The sequence below is a fragment of the Sinohyriopsis cumingii genome, unplaced genomic scaffold (assembly GCF_028554795.1).
Source record: "Sinohyriopsis cumingii isolate HCF-2022 unplaced genomic scaffold, ASM2855479v2 utg000622l, whole genome shotgun sequence".
In the NCBI taxonomy this organism is placed as follows: domain Eukaryota; kingdom Metazoa; phylum Mollusca; class Bivalvia; order Unionida; family Unionidae; genus Sinohyriopsis; species Sinohyriopsis cumingii.
In genome coordinates, this window is record NW_028315918.1 from 1,971,075 (window position 1) to 1,986,953 (window position 15,879).

The 15,879-nt window shown below is 35.4% G+C and overlaps 1 protein-coding gene across 4 annotated transcripts in view; it reads right to left on the minus strand.

Annotated features, from left to right (window-relative positions):
- LOC149773657 (DENN domain-containing protein 5B-like) overlaps positions 1–15,879 on the minus strand; it is a 126,505-nt gene that overhangs the window by 100,850 nt on the left and 9,776 nt on the right. For all 4 annotated transcript variants that reach the window (XM_089946075.1, XM_089946076.1, XM_089946074.1 and 1 more), the window contains exons 2-3: positions 14,189–14,298; positions 6,031–6,565 (exon numbers count right to left, since the gene is read on the minus strand). In XM_089946075.1, the coding sequence (XP_089802201.1) occupies positions 6,031–6,565; positions 14,189–14,298 (645 nt within the window). The remainder of the gene's footprint in view (positions 1–6,030; positions 6,566–14,188; positions 14,299–15,879) is intronic.

The following is a 15,879-nucleotide window of genomic DNA, read 5'->3' on the forward strand; positions in this document are numbered from 1 at the left end:
AGTGATCCGGAATGATGAGCGCTTTAGACCACTCGGCCACTTGGGGCCCCCCTGTGTGGTCTGTAGCTGGACTTGACATATTTATTTAAGTAAAGATGATAGTCAAATTGATGATACATTGATAAAGTTCCTGAAATAATATAGTGACACCTGTCTTAATGGACAGCTCTATGTACAGAATGCCTGTCCTTGAAGGATAACACTTAGGAATCCTCTTTTAAAAGTTGTCAGTACATATTTCATCTCCACAAAGTACAAAGGCCACACTAGATTGTGTGCCCTTTCCAGACAAGTTTCACTTAAAAATGAATCAAAGATTATATGCAAATGTTTGAAAAATATACTAGTCAGATTTGATGTGATACTACAGCTAAGGATTTTGATAATATTACTGTTAGTGATTGCTAGATAATATTCACACCAGGAAGCTCTAACTGGGATGTCTAAGAGGTTACATCCTGTATCACCTTCCTGAGGGCTGCATTATTTATGTTGTATATGCATCTATTTAAAGTATGCTTTGCACAGGATTACATACTCTAAATATTTAATTACATAATTTAGATTCTTTCGGCTGCACCAAGGCATGTAATTTTGTGTTAAGATATTGCATACCACTGGAGCAAAGCTGTTGGAATAGCTGTTGTCTTACATACAAACTTGTCATTGTGAATGAATTATAATAATATACTTGTATAGAGTACCACTATATATATGTGTGTGAAATACACAGCTGAGAGAAACTATCACCAACTGGAAATAAAATCATGCATGTTAGATACCATGTATTAACTTCTTAAAATAAAATACCAAGTACACATGTCTTGCAGAGTAAATTTCTTCAAAAAGAATGTATGCCAAACCATGTGTGTATGAGCTGTAAAATCCCAAAATAGAAACAAGGCAAAACATTGATACTCAAAGGTCAACATGAAAAGAATGAAATGGTCAATTGTGTCAAGAGCATTTGAAGATGGAAACTCACGAAAACACTAGGTCAACTACACTTTCTTGGCAAATTATAAGCAATGGGATACTTCGTCACCTCAATCACTAACTTGTATCGAACAATGCCATGATCTATCCTTATGCTAAGTTTGGTTAAATCTATAATTAGTAGATCTGGGGGGAAAAAAACAAAGTAAATTAAGTGGAATCATTCAAAGTATTAAACCAGATATATCCACAAAGTTAAGGATAAAAATACATTCATACTTGTTTGTGTTACCTTGCTCACAAGTGAGTACAGCTGAGAACCTCAGTCAAGACTATTAACCTTTAAATCAAGGTCAAAGTGCTGGCTATCAACTTGTTTATTGAAATGATACTTAATACAAAGTCTGTTTTTTTTATTAAAAAAATCACTTGTATGTGTACAAGTCACTGTGTTCATAAGTTCATTTAAGCATAAAAATGCAAGTTATGACTGGACAAGCTAATTTAGATCTGGTTTTTAAAACTCCTTCACAAAGGTACAGATACTTGTATGCCTATAGTCTATTGAATATAGTGTTTCAGTGCAAGCCCTATAACAATGCCACCATTCAAACAAGAAAGCAGTGATAACATGAGTTTTTTTATAAGGCCATGCAGGAGTTCAGGTGAACACCATTTTCATTCTGAGCTGAAAACATTTAGGACCAAACAGACAATATAAGAAGTCTTACTGTCTGCTTAGGGGGAAACATTTTCATCCGAGTACAAAAAAGACATCACAAGAAGTCATTTAGTGACAACACAAAATTCAATCAGAAGGAGTAGTGCTAACAGGAATTTCAAGATGGCTGCTTTGGTGGCCATATTTGATGTTTGAGGGACACCCTTTTCATTTAGGACCAATCAACTAAATCTTTCAGTGAAACGTTTATGGCAATATGACCATCTTCTCAGAAGTAGTGGCAACAAAACTTTCAAAATGGCCAGTGTGGTGGTCATACTGAAGGCATGAGCAGCAACATTTCCTCTAGACCAACTATACCAAGGGATAAATGTGTCTGTAAAGTTTCATGGCAATCCTTCAAGTAGTTTAGGAGGTATTGTGATATCAAACTTGTGCTACTGAACAGGAGGATAAGCTCCTCTGGTCTAAGGCCAACAGAACTGAAACTCTTGATGACTGGTGGTGGTTTGTAGCCAAGCATGATGGTCTCTGTTTAACTGAATGAAGGAAGAGTTTGCAAGCCATAAATACCTAACTACACAAATACTTCAATAAAAACAAATTTGTTGCCAATCACTTACAAAACCTCAATGCCAAGCCAGTCAACTGCATGCCACAAAACAAATAACATGTTAGTAAGCCATGAAATGGTTCTAACCAAACAAATCAACACATTATATACTGATTTATCAGAGGGAAAAAACTGGTTTCAAGACTTTGTTCTCTTCATGGAGACTGACAAAAATAACAAATTATAAATAAGCTTCATGCAACGAAAGGAAAACATTGTTTATACTTCAAGCACAGATTGAGCAAACTTTAGTAAGTTATTTGTTTTAATAATGCAATCAACCATTCGACAACAATCCAGTTTGACTGTCCTTGCAGTAACACACTTTGGTATTAACAACATTCATACTCTTCTTTTCAAACTTTAACATCTTGAATTGGGGCTCTGAGTGGCCGAGTGGTCTAAAGCACTCAATGTTATGGATCAATGCCATCTCACCTGTCTGCATGGGTTTCGAGTCTTGGGTTCGGCCACTGTGTGAGAAAGCTTGCCAGTAGCTTCTTGTGGGTTGGTGGTTCTTTCCTGGGTTTCACTAGGTTCTTCCTCCACCATTTATACTGGCCACCATGTATAGCCTATCTTGTGCTGAATAATGGCGTTAAACCCTACAACAACATCTTGAATCCTTGAGAAACTCAAAATGGAAAATTACTGAGTAAAATATTTAAATTTTTACCGCCTGAAATTCAAAACATTCATTCCATTACTCTTTACTTTACTAAAGATACAAAAAGAGCTCTGATATCACATAAGACATGTACTACCTGCATTTTGACATTTTAAGAAAATGAATTCTGTTGTTCTATCCTGATACTTATATAAAATGAATGCAAATGAAAACCTATTACAAAAATAATCAGAAAGTTTCATCCATGGATGCTGATTTATGTTGTTGTGGTTTTCTACAAAAATAGCATTATTAAAATAGTATGCAAACAGCAAACAGTGAGAAAAAAGCACATATTACAAGTGACTTCATATTTTAAAAATATGTATAATATAGCATCTTGCAGTTGATACAACACTCATATATGACTGTTAATACAATTCTTATATACAGTGGTCCCCCTCTTGACCAGCCCCACTGACCAGCAGCCACCCACTTCTTATGGCCAGAATCTCTTGGCACTGACGAGTTTGTGTTCAAAAGTACCCCTCAAGAACGGCCACCCCTCTAATATGACCAGCATACTAGTACAAAAATGTAAAATGTTGCCCTCACAAGCAGCCACTTTTTATTTCAAATTTGTCCAGAACCAATAGTCAATTCATATCATACAGTAAGTAATAAGATTACCTCTACCGTCGATACCTATCTCCCGATGTCAGGTTTCCTTTATTGAAGTGTTTGCTAATTCATATGTAACACTAAAATTAATATTATATCATTATCTATAAAAGCCAATGTTTACAGGAAATGGGCTCAGCCGTGATGTGCTAGAGTTCTGGGCTTCACACATCTGTCAAGTTCTTTTTGATTATTAAAACAGGACATAATTGTCAAGATCAAAACATGGTCAGAATAGGCTAAATGTAGATTTTGTGGATTAACACACTGAGAGACATTAACCTTGAACAAAACAGGGTACTAGACAAAGACTGAAAAATCACATGACAATAGATCTAACACTTCCTTTACAAAGGCATTTTGTCCACTCTACAAAAGTTTTGTCTGAATAATTAAATCGCATACAGTTAGCAACATCCAAATAAATCATTACCAAACATGTTTAACATGTCAACACATAAACAGAGACGTATTACTTCTGAATAAAGTTGGTTATTCTATTCAACAACATTGGGGGTGGCGAGAGGGGACGTAACGAACACTTTCATGTAGAAAAGACTTGAAAAAATAATTTTATGTTTAAAAGACTCGAATAAACATCGTAACCAATAAGGAGATTATTCAGCAGCAGTGGGCAAATGAAATGAGAATCATGTATGTACCAAGATTTAAATGTTTTTGAATGGTTTTGCAATGTGAATGAAAACAATACCCGCTCACATCAAGAATAATAACTATTAATGTATATTCAGTTCAAATAAGTTTATTGTTAAGACAAGAAGATCCTTTTAATAATTACTGTTACTTTTAAACAAAGATATTAAATGCTTTGAAGTATGTAGTTTTCTTACTAAGTACATTACATATACTTATGAAAATTTAGCCCCCTCTGTAAAGGCCACCTGTCTTATAAGGCCACTTTCCCGGTGCAGAGTGGTGGCCATATAAGAGGAGTGCCAATGTATGATCTTGGATACAACTCTCCTATACAACCTTTAAGTGATGAATCTGAACAATCAACAAAGGTTCTCTAATTCTCAATGTTCTCAGAAAAGGTCATGTGAAGGTCAGTGTACATGAAAACAAAGAGTGACAAGATATGCCATATAAAATATGCACCAATAATAATTTGCCTTGATCAATTTAAGTCATCAAAACAACTAATTATAATTTTCTTCTCTACAATGAATCATTGCAAAATATTTCTTTTTCATGGTATTCCATGGACCATAGAATGCTCAAACTGGTACATTTTATCTGCAATTTGCTTTTACATTTCAAAAGATTTAATTTGGGGTGCAAAGATGGGGCTTTCATTGATCAACACTACATGTAGTAGAGACTCAATGAGTGGAAAATTTGGTATTTTAGTTCCGGTCGAGAAAGAAATATTAAAAAAAATACTGAATATCTTTTTGATTTCTAACCATTCTCTTATAATGATTCTAAACTGGACGAACTATGTAACTTTTAGAAATCAATAAAAAAATTTTCATTAGGCAAATACATTGCAGGTTGTGTCTCTTTAAATTCTATGTGATAGAAATCATGTACTAAATGTGGTTTCTAAAACACTAAGAAAGAGCCAAGAATAGGGTGTGCCATACATTTTAAAATGTTGATGGTGCTGAGAAAACAAATGGATATATTTTTAAACTACATTTGCTTTAAAAACATTTTATGATCATTATTCAATGAAAAACTATGTTATTCAGAACGAAAACTGCTTCAAATGTATCAGTTCATCCATTTTTGTCAAATCTGCATTGTATGTCGAGCAAAAGTTGACTACTACTGTATCCAGTTATGAGATGATTGTGGACAAATAGAATTAGATCAATGAGAATGATCATTTCATTTCTTTAATTTACAAAGTGCCGATTCTATATTTACCTTTCATCATTTTTTTTATTATCTTGATGCTTAAGTTTTAAAATAATATTTAACACTTTTATTCAGCAGTTATTTTTGGTATTAGTTAACTTAACATATCCTATATTAGTTCAAACAAACCATTATTTGACCTGACTGGAAAAGATAACATCTGTTTCTAAATGGTTTGTATAAAGAAAGGAATTGCCATCAAGCTGTGTTATTGTTAGACTCAGAATCTTTTTCAGCCTTCAAACAAGGCCTTGAAAATCCACTGCTTGACTAATGTAACAACTACTACAATTGGTATCCATGACAACTACTGAATGGTAAGCTGATCTTTAGACAACAATGAGTAATTTGCTACTCATGATATTAGGAACTATTTATTTGTTTATTTATTAATTTTTTTTTTATCAAGGAATTTTCAGAAGCAAATGAAACCATACATTTTTTCATGTTTTTTTTTATTATTCCATCTTAAGAGTTTCACATGTTTAACAAGTTGAAGGTAGTAATTTTACAAAAATTACAATATTTAAACACCAAAATGAAAGCAAAAGGTCAATTCATAAAAACCTGAATGAATTTTTTAATGATTAAAACTGTTTCAATTATAATTTTGTTTATTGTACTTACTAGGACGCTGACAAAAGATAGCCGAAGTTACTCCGAAGAACTTCATGCTACGACCTGGTGGAAGGAGTGGCACTTCAAACAAAATATTGTATACATAACTCTCCAGTGGTAATGAAGCTGAATAGGTCTTTGATGTAACTTCGTATAGCTGCATAAGAAACATTTTGGGAGCACTTACATACTGCATTTGAGTGATGAGACAAATGCACTTTGTCACATAAAGTTTATCTTTGTTAATATCGTATGTCCTGCTGCTAGTTTCTCTGTGCTTTTTCTCTATACAAGGACTTTTGGCAGGCCCAGAATCCGGGGTGGAAAGAATAGGGTTAAGCTGCGAAGTGGAGAGCTCTGTCTGATGCATGTGCTGCAAGGTCTGCATAGCAGCACAAATCTGTGCATTTGTAACCTCCTCATAGAATACGAGGGATGAGCCATACATGTGCGACCCATCCTCTCTTGTAATCATGAAAGAATGAAACTTTGGCCTTCTAGAGTTTCGATGAGTTCTAAATGTCAGACCTTTAGGTAAGCATAGCTGGAAAAGAATAATGATAGAATCAGTGTTTTTCAAATTATTCACTGAAACTAATAAACTTATTGATACAAAGATATACAAAATACTAAAATTACTGACTGAATATATTTAAGGCAATAAAGATGATCTTGTCCACTACAATTTTAAAACTTTTATACAGTTGAACTCAGCTGGTGATTAACAGAATTCATTACCTTGCACAACTGACATTTCAGTTTATCTACTCTGTAAAATTCTGTCATACATATTGCAACTACAAAGTACATGTATGATGAAGTTAAGTTCTTTTCAATAGTCAAAACTGTTGCAAAATCTGCCAAACTGTTTACTTTATTATATGATTTGCAGTCTTTTCACCCAAACATTTTGCTAAAGCAATTAAAAGCCAGTGTTTGATGGTGAAAAAAAATAACATACTTCAACACTATCATCACCACCATCAGACCACAACCCTGACTGTGGGATTGTCATCCAATCCATTACTTTCTTTTCTGTTTGTTTTCTGATGGTGACAATAATAAACACATTTGCTTAAAAAAAAAAATTGTTTGTAGTAAAATGTTTCTTCAATAATACTAACCTGATCATAATACCTAAGAAGAATCAAATTACCATGCAAAGCTAGCCCTTCTGGCCTACATACTGTAGCTAAAAACTAAAAGTTATCTGCTCACCTAGGTGGTAGTTATTTCCCCTTGATTCATGGATTGGAGCCAAATCTTCAGTTACAAATGGAGAAGAAGGTATGCTATCTACATGGATATTACTGCAAGGAGGCTAGGAGGGTGAATTGTAATATGACTGGGTAAGTATTATTCAAGAAACATTTTACTAGCACAAAAAAAAAGGTTTATTCTTCAAATACATTGCCCAATCAGAATACCTTAGGAGAACAGGTAAGAGGTGGATGGATCTATATCCCCTTCCCCCAGAGAGACCACCTCTGATCCCCAAATGCATATGAGACAGCTCCTAGATAACCCAACTCGAGAATAGACTTCGTATGTCAGGGAGCGACTTTGAAAGAGAAAATTTTACCCTCCAGTAAGTTGTACAACCACAACCTTATGAAGCAGTCAAATGAACATGGAAGGTAACCTGCTGCACCATGGCTATAGATCCTACCAGGTCAAGTTGAGCCTTTTGGGAAGAAAGAACTCTCAGTAAATTCTGGAGAAGTCAGTTGACTCTGACATCTCCATTCCATGGATAATGTAAGTTACGGAACAGTTCCACTCAAATTGAATGCTTGTGGAAAATGACCTAACTTCGTGAGCCAATATGTACATAAAATATATTGATCTTTCCTGATACATGCAATGAGTAACATATTCCACCTAGGTCGAATGTGCATGTGCTGATACACTGTCCTTTCCCTCTTTTACCAGCTCAGTCCCTTTTCAGTAGAACTTAAGGTACTGATGAGTGCAGTTATGCAACTTGTTTGCATCCACACCATTGTGCCAAATTCTCCATTTCCCTCTTAAGCTTTCAAAGTTAAGGGCTTTCTCGCTCAAATGATTCTTTCCACTACTTAATGAGAGAACAGTTCTTCTTAAGGGCTTGTTCAATATGATCCTAACCTGCAGATTCAACAACTCTAATGGATTAAGATGGAATGCGTGCTGTCATATGAGGAAATATCTCTATTTCCTGGAGATGGAGCAATCAGGATTAGGTGAAATTCAGATTCTTTTGCTTTCTGTATCACATCTGGAAACAGGTGTGTTGGAGAGTATGCATCCAAGCCATTCCAATTTATGGAAGGAGCATCGACTGCCCAGGCCTTTGGATCCTAGGCTGATTAGATCAAGCTTGAAAGTTTTGCATCCCCTTATTTTCAAACAGATCCACCAATGATTGATCCCAGCAGGCACCTATGCAAGTGAAAACCAAGGGATTAAGCTACCATTCTGCTCATGTTAATTCTTCTAGACCAGCAAGTCGACTAATAACTGTAGCTGGCCTGAAATATTATGGATTTATTGTTGAAGACAACAGCTTAGAAATTCCCAAAGAACGTAAAGGTGTGGGCACTTCATTCCTCCTTATCTTCTGAGATAATTCACCACAGTGGAGTTGTCAGACAGAATGAGAATGCCCTTTCCATGTAGCTTCTTCTGACACTGATGGAATGTTTCCATATGGCTTTCATCTCCAGGATACCAAGTGTTTTAGAGTTAAATGTAACTCTGGTGGGTTCATTTACTAGTTGCTCTGTACCTAACAACACAATAAAATCCAATTCATTCTTATTTAACAACTGAGAAGGTCTATGTTTATATTGCCAAGAATGTAAAATTCACCTTCTTCATTTGAAATTTGATCTATCTGAAGTTCAAATTATTCACTCCAATCAGTATATGATGATGGGGGTCTGAACACAAAACCAACAAGCAACTAAGTAAGACTTGACTTTCTCTGGAGTGATCTAGAGCCAAATTGATTCTTTCTCCTGTATTTCTAGGTCTTCCCTTCTTTTAGTAACAGTTCCAGTTCTAACATACACAAGAGCCCACCTCCTCCTGATTCCCTATCCTTTCGATAAGGTTTGTCATAGCCATTGATATACAAGAAATTTTCACAGTGGTTTTCTGTCAACATTGTTTCAGAGTCCAAATAAATGTATTTTATTATTTGAAAAGGTCAGCAGTAACTTCCCTTGATCCATCTTGCCATGAATACCCTGAATATTTAAATGACCTATGTGTAAACCTTTACTAGAAACTCCTAAATTCATGAGATTAACAGCAGTCCTAATAGAGGCACAAAAGGAGATATTAACAGAATAAAAACTATGTTCACAATAACCATTGCTACACTTGTCATTACCGTATAAAACAACAGCTTTTCTACAACAGCATTTTCTACTAAATTTATATTCACTGTATAAATCTGAACTGACAATAACATACAATTGAATATGTACTAGTAACTAGTAAATTTCCACTTTCAGAAGAGCTATCAGCAAGGGGGCCAAATTTGTTTTGACAAGGGATGCCTAGTGTATATGACAGTCCCTGAGTGTACTGATTGTACTGATATGGCCAGCCATATTGTCTATAGTTATTTTGACCTACAGTGGGTTTATAGGGATGGTTGAATAACAATCTTAGGTTTGTAGTTCAAATGCACCATGAAAGGAAGCTGAAAACTTGGATATAAAATGCACTGGAATCTAACTATTGTTACATAAACAAACCCTTTGTTCATACAGACAAATCATCTTAACAGTGCACTGTTACCTCATAATCCTATTATGCTGACATCTTGCCAAAGTACTGTTTGCTGTTGATGCAATCAGTCAAGCTATCAGACAAGCTACAACTGACCAATCTTTGAAGGCAGGAACAGGAACGATTGCAATCAACCAAATGATGACTAATTCTCTTTTTAATGAACCTATAAAAAAATTCTCCTGAAACTTCAAAGAAGCTAAGTGCTGATTGTTTTGTATAAATAATAAGCAAATAAATAAAAAATTCAGTCCCAATCAATGTTCTACAATTATTTGATGTTGTCACCTGAATAACAAATGGGGATTTGTTTGTTCCCCCAAATTTGTTCTATGGTGTTGACTTCAATAACAGGTACACTCTTCATCAAAACAAGCAGATTACAATCTTCAATAAAAACAAAGCACCTCTCATCAAAGGAAGTCAGCACCTAACTTAAATAAATGCAATAGAATCTGATGGACTGTTGCATTTTCTAATGTGACTAGAAGACATTTATTGTGCTGTGAAAGTTTCCTTTTTGCAGTAAAAATGTTTATGCTAACGACTGCTACTAACTGCAACAAAAACACAAATTATTTTCCAACATATTGAAACGTTAAATATCTGGCCATCAAGTTACTTTTTAATTTGTTCATGTTTTTATTTCCCAATGAATTGCCTCATCACTTAGGTAGCTTCAGGAAGATGATAGCTGTCTCCAGCTTGCCAAAATCTAGGTTAGTTTATGTACGTGTACAAGTCGTAAGTAAACAACTATATCCACATGCTACTGGTGACAGTATTGCTGTGAATTGTCTAGTGACATGTTTGTTGACAATGATATATAGATCAAACAAGGACAACCATTGTTTATATATGTCTTATTTGTGTTTTCTAACAAGATATGACTGATACATGGATTGTATAACATATGATCTCTACTCAAATTCATGGATTTTTCATGCACATGTATGGTGTGTAACACATTATAGACTATACTACACAAATGTAAGATGTCTATATACAAGTGTATTTCAGACTAGTTTTGTCTACATTTAATCAAAAGCATGTATTTTTGCACCTGCTTTTATTTCCCCACCTGTAATCTTTTAATTCATACATGCATCATTTTCTTCAGCTAACTGACCTGGTTGTTTATAATAAGGTTCATCTATGACAAAGGTTCTATGAACCCCAACTACTGTGTTATAGCAGTGAAGATGGGCATTGTTTGCAGCGAGTGCTTTGTGGCACTAGGCGGATCAGACTGATCCATGAGAGTGCCTGTGAGATGTGAGTTAAGCAAACTGGATCAAGATCATATTCTGTGGTTTGACAATGCACAATCGTCTGTCAGACTGAAGTGCTTTGATCAGTGCCACATGGAAGAGTCTAGTCATGGTGGAACAGGGCCATCATAGTTAGCATGGAGTTTTTAGGGGGTCGAGGATAAAGTTACTTTTAACTCTGCAATACTTACCCATCACAACTGTGTAATTTTATGTTTTCTTTTGCCCAAAAAATCAACTTGTTTGATGTGAATACATAATCCCATATAGTGGAAATTGTCAGTATGACACAATTCCATAAAGTATCTGGCTTGAGTCATGTGCAGAACTGTCATCATTTCCAAAGATGATGATTCTGCCAGGACATCAGAGCAGGTGGGAGAAGGACATTAAACATATGCAATGGGTAAGTACTGCAGAATTAAAATTAGTATTACCCCCACCCACCCCTCACACAACATTTTAATAGCATCAATACATCATTATCCATTGCTACTGTCAGTTAGGTGGGTAGGCTGATGCTCTTGTTATAACTGATCAAAAACAGAGAAAAAATGGAATGTACTCAACATAGAGGAGGTCCATGCCATAGAATACTGGTGTCTCTCTGGACACATATTGTTGCCAAAACAATAGGTCCCTGAGAAAAAAGGCCTATGGTTGCTTGTGGTGTACCACTTTGATAATTGGAGGCATATTGTGAGTGGTACATCACCTCTCTCAAGAGGAGGTGATTGACTCCTGGATTGTTCAGTTCCTCGTTCTGCAAGGTCACACAGGCTACCAAAGATGTAAGAAGCTAAGGTAGTAAACTGTTTCTCCAAGATCTTTAATGGCCCAAACTAATTCCCTAGTCACTGATGATTACATCTACTGGAGGAAGCAGAGCACGTGAAATCAGCACTAAGGGTAAATGGCTATCCAATGTGGATTTTCAAACTTCCAGAAAAGCAGAAAACACACCGCACAAAACCAGGAGTAGCCTAAACAGAACCAACATTGGCATGTCATACATCTGTAGTGCGTCCTAGCCAGAGCAAAAAATTCAGATGACAAGGATTCAATGCATATCACAAACAATACAACTCTTTAAGACAACAATTTACACATGTGAAGGACAAAACTGAAGATCTGAAAAAATGTGGGGTAGTTTATTCAATCAAATGTAATGATTCTGAGAAGAATTACACTGGGGAAACAGGCAGGGTGTTAGAAACCTGGATTAAGGAACACATCAGTAGGGAGTCATTGGTCATACATGAAAATTGTAGCAGCATGGGGCATTCCATTGTCCCTATCCAAACTATGGTAATCACATCAGAAGACAATATATGGAAAAGGAATGTGTAGGAGGCAATCAAAATATGACAGTGTAGGCCAAAACTAAACAGAGAATTAGCATCCATCTACCCAGTCTCCTCATATAACGTGACCAACATTAGTCGCATGATCAACATTAGACACTGATGAAGGCAGTGTGATATTGCAAAAAATGTCTAACTGAAGATATTTATGCTCCGAGTATGGGAAATAATGATCAAGTGTTAGGGAGTTTATGACAGTAAATTAAATTTTAAAATTTTCGGGTTTTTATTTTAAGGTTTAAAGGTTTTGCAATTGTTTTTGAGATTCAAGACACAAAGCAATTACAAGATATTACAAGATTATCTCCATGGTGAGCATAACATTTTTTTAAAAATCTGATAATGTATGCTTTGAGGTTGAAGGAAACATACTTCGAACTGTTCAAAAACTGAAATGAACACAATGCTATTGCTGTTAATTTTCTGACGATATGCCATTATGGGACTATGAACTGAATGATAGAATACAATGACTGGATGTCTTTAATTTGCATAATTCATCCGATTTCTCTACTGCTTGGCTTGCCTAATAAAAATTTGTACAGAAAGGCCTATTTTGTTGGGCTGGGGTAGAGCCATTCATCTCTTCAAATTTTAGCTTCTTTATATTTAGGGTTCCTTTAGTTTGTTTTAGTTTATCTTAAATTTCTATGGTCAAAATGAAGTTTTAGATTTTTCAAGGTTTTTAAGGTTCACTTCTAATGCTGCATGTGATGCAATTCAAACTCTTAATAGAACGTGTCTATGCCTACATTAGTCTACTGTTCCAAATTAAATAATGGAAATATCCTGTCACAAATACCTTACATTAAATCTGGAATATGAACTCAAACAAATTACGATATATGCTGATCTATATAACTAAAAAATTCCTAAACTCAAAACAAACCTTTCATCATTTAGTGATTGTTTAAAAGAAATTACAGTTGCTATGAGCATGTACATGTGCCACTAAAAAAATTCCAACTGGGCTCAGTTTTCTTCCAAAAGTATTTGTAAAACTTCTGTTCTAAATATAGATTAAATACTTCAAAATGCTTGCTACAGGGCAAACTGTAACAAATGGATATTTTTTTTTATTAACAACGTGACTAGCAATATGGGACTGTTATTGGCATCAGTGATTACTGATGATATCATGAACAGCAATTAACGGGAGGAAAGTTACTTTACTTGCTGATTTAAGCCAATTGAAAATTGGGGAATTCGTGATTTTGTTTTGCAACGCTTTGTGAATAACTGAATGGCTACACAGAGTCGTGAAATTCACTGTGAAAACATTAGGGTTTGCAGGTCCGATGATGCTGTATGTCTTAAATTGTTATATGTTCTATTATTTTGCAAGGACAGTTGCTGTTTGACTGATAATTTGTTTTAAAAAATTATGCTTTTAAATATTAATGGTTACAAAACTGTTTTAGACTATTCTGTATGTCAAAGAAATGAATTGTGCATCAGTCAAGTCAGAATGAACAAAATTATTTATTCTTGTTTCTCTCTAAACTTTAAATTAAATTAAAAACTATGTGATAAACAGAATCTCAAATGGGTAATGATTTAATACCAAAAGTTATGAAACTCATCAAATAATGTCCAGGTTTTGCGAGAATTGTCAAGCAAATGTTTGACATTACTGTATTCAAATTGTTTCATTAATTCATCATTAAATCATATCCCATTTCAGATCCCCTATATCCTTATGCTGGGGATGTAAACTGATTGATTTTCTAACAATTTAATTAATCTTCTTACCATTCCAACTGCATTTTTGTCAAAAGGATTTCCTGTAACACTGTCAGGGTAACTAGCAAGAACCTTAGATTTGTATGGACGATCTAATGGCGTACAGTGGAAGCTCTCACCTGTAATTGAAAGATCATGTAATTTAATGTACATGTCAGCAATAATACATGTAATAAAACCCCACATAAATAGCAAGTAGATATATCTTCTTTAAAAACTATTTATAAAAGTAATGCTGCCTGTTGTTGTAGGGTTTAATGCCATTTTTCAGCACACGATAGGCTATACATGACGGCCAGTATTAATGGTGGAAGAAGAACCCGGGAAAACCCCGGAAAGAACCACTGACCCACGAGAAGCAACTGGCAAGCTTTCTCACATACCCACACTCATTTGGCTGAATCCGCGACTCAAGCCCACGCAGACAGAGGTGAGGTGGCAGTGATCCGTAACCACTCAGCCACTCGGGGCCCCTGTTGAAAAAATGAACAGATTAGCACTGAAGTAACAAAAAAAGAGTGACTTCCATCAATGATACTTTGTTAAATGGACAAATAAATGTAATTTCAAATATACCTTTGTCAGAGATTCATAAATCCATTTGTCAGACAACCTGGACAAATTCAAATTCTTTTGTCCACTGATTCGTGAATTCAAATGATATACTGTCAAAGTCTATTTCCATTTTGTGGTCAATATCAAGAGGTGAATTTCACATTTTGTCACACGGGTATTAGCCATACGAAGGAAGTTTTGAGAACAGGAAAGAAATATTTATATTTCAACTTATGAGTAACATATTAATTGAAATATCTTATGTATATTTAACCTGTATTGTGTCTTGTTTTTTCCATGATTATGTTATATATATCTACAGTGTGTGAATGACCTGACTCGGTGTGACGTTTGCACACATTGGGGTGGGGTTCTTCCAATATAATTTAATTAAATTATGATGGAAGTTCCACCCTGGCTCGTGAGGTTATAAAGTTAAATTAGTGACGAGGTAGATTTACAGCTCTGAGCCCCCAGTCAGCTATACCAACGGCTAAATTATAAGAACACGAAGATGAAATTCAATCAATAACAATTTAATAAATTCGATAATTTAAAAACGATAACTTCCAATCACTCGTCTTTCCCTTGACCAAGTGACAGCCTAATTCATCCCGTGATTTACAGTGTGAGTTCAATTTTCCCCGTCCTTGCATCTATTCATCTCTTTCTTTCCCGCTAATTCCTTCCTTCTTTCCATTCTTCTAACTCCTCCTTTGTCTCCGTTTCCCTCTCAACTATCTCCTCCTCCAATTTCGCTCCCAGACTTCAACTTCTCCTTTCTTCTCCTTTCCTCCGTCTCTCTATCTGAGACTATGGGACCAAACTGTAACTGGTCTGTCCCTCAAAGCTTCCTTATTTGAAGCTCTCTGTACTTAGAATTTCCTGCTCTAAGATTTTCCTGCCAATAACGAATGACTATTCGGAGTTACGCTAACCTCCACTCTGGGTAATTTCTCTTAGCGAACTAATTCTTGCCGGAAGACGCGGAGATATCATTCTACCCAAATCAAGGTCTCTCCCCATCTCGATTCTGATTGGGTAGCGCTGTGACCCTGTCCAATCATCTTAGCGGCCAGTTCAACCTGTCTGTCTGTCTGCAGGGAAAAGAAGTTAAGACACTCCCACTTCTTCAGGCAACTTCT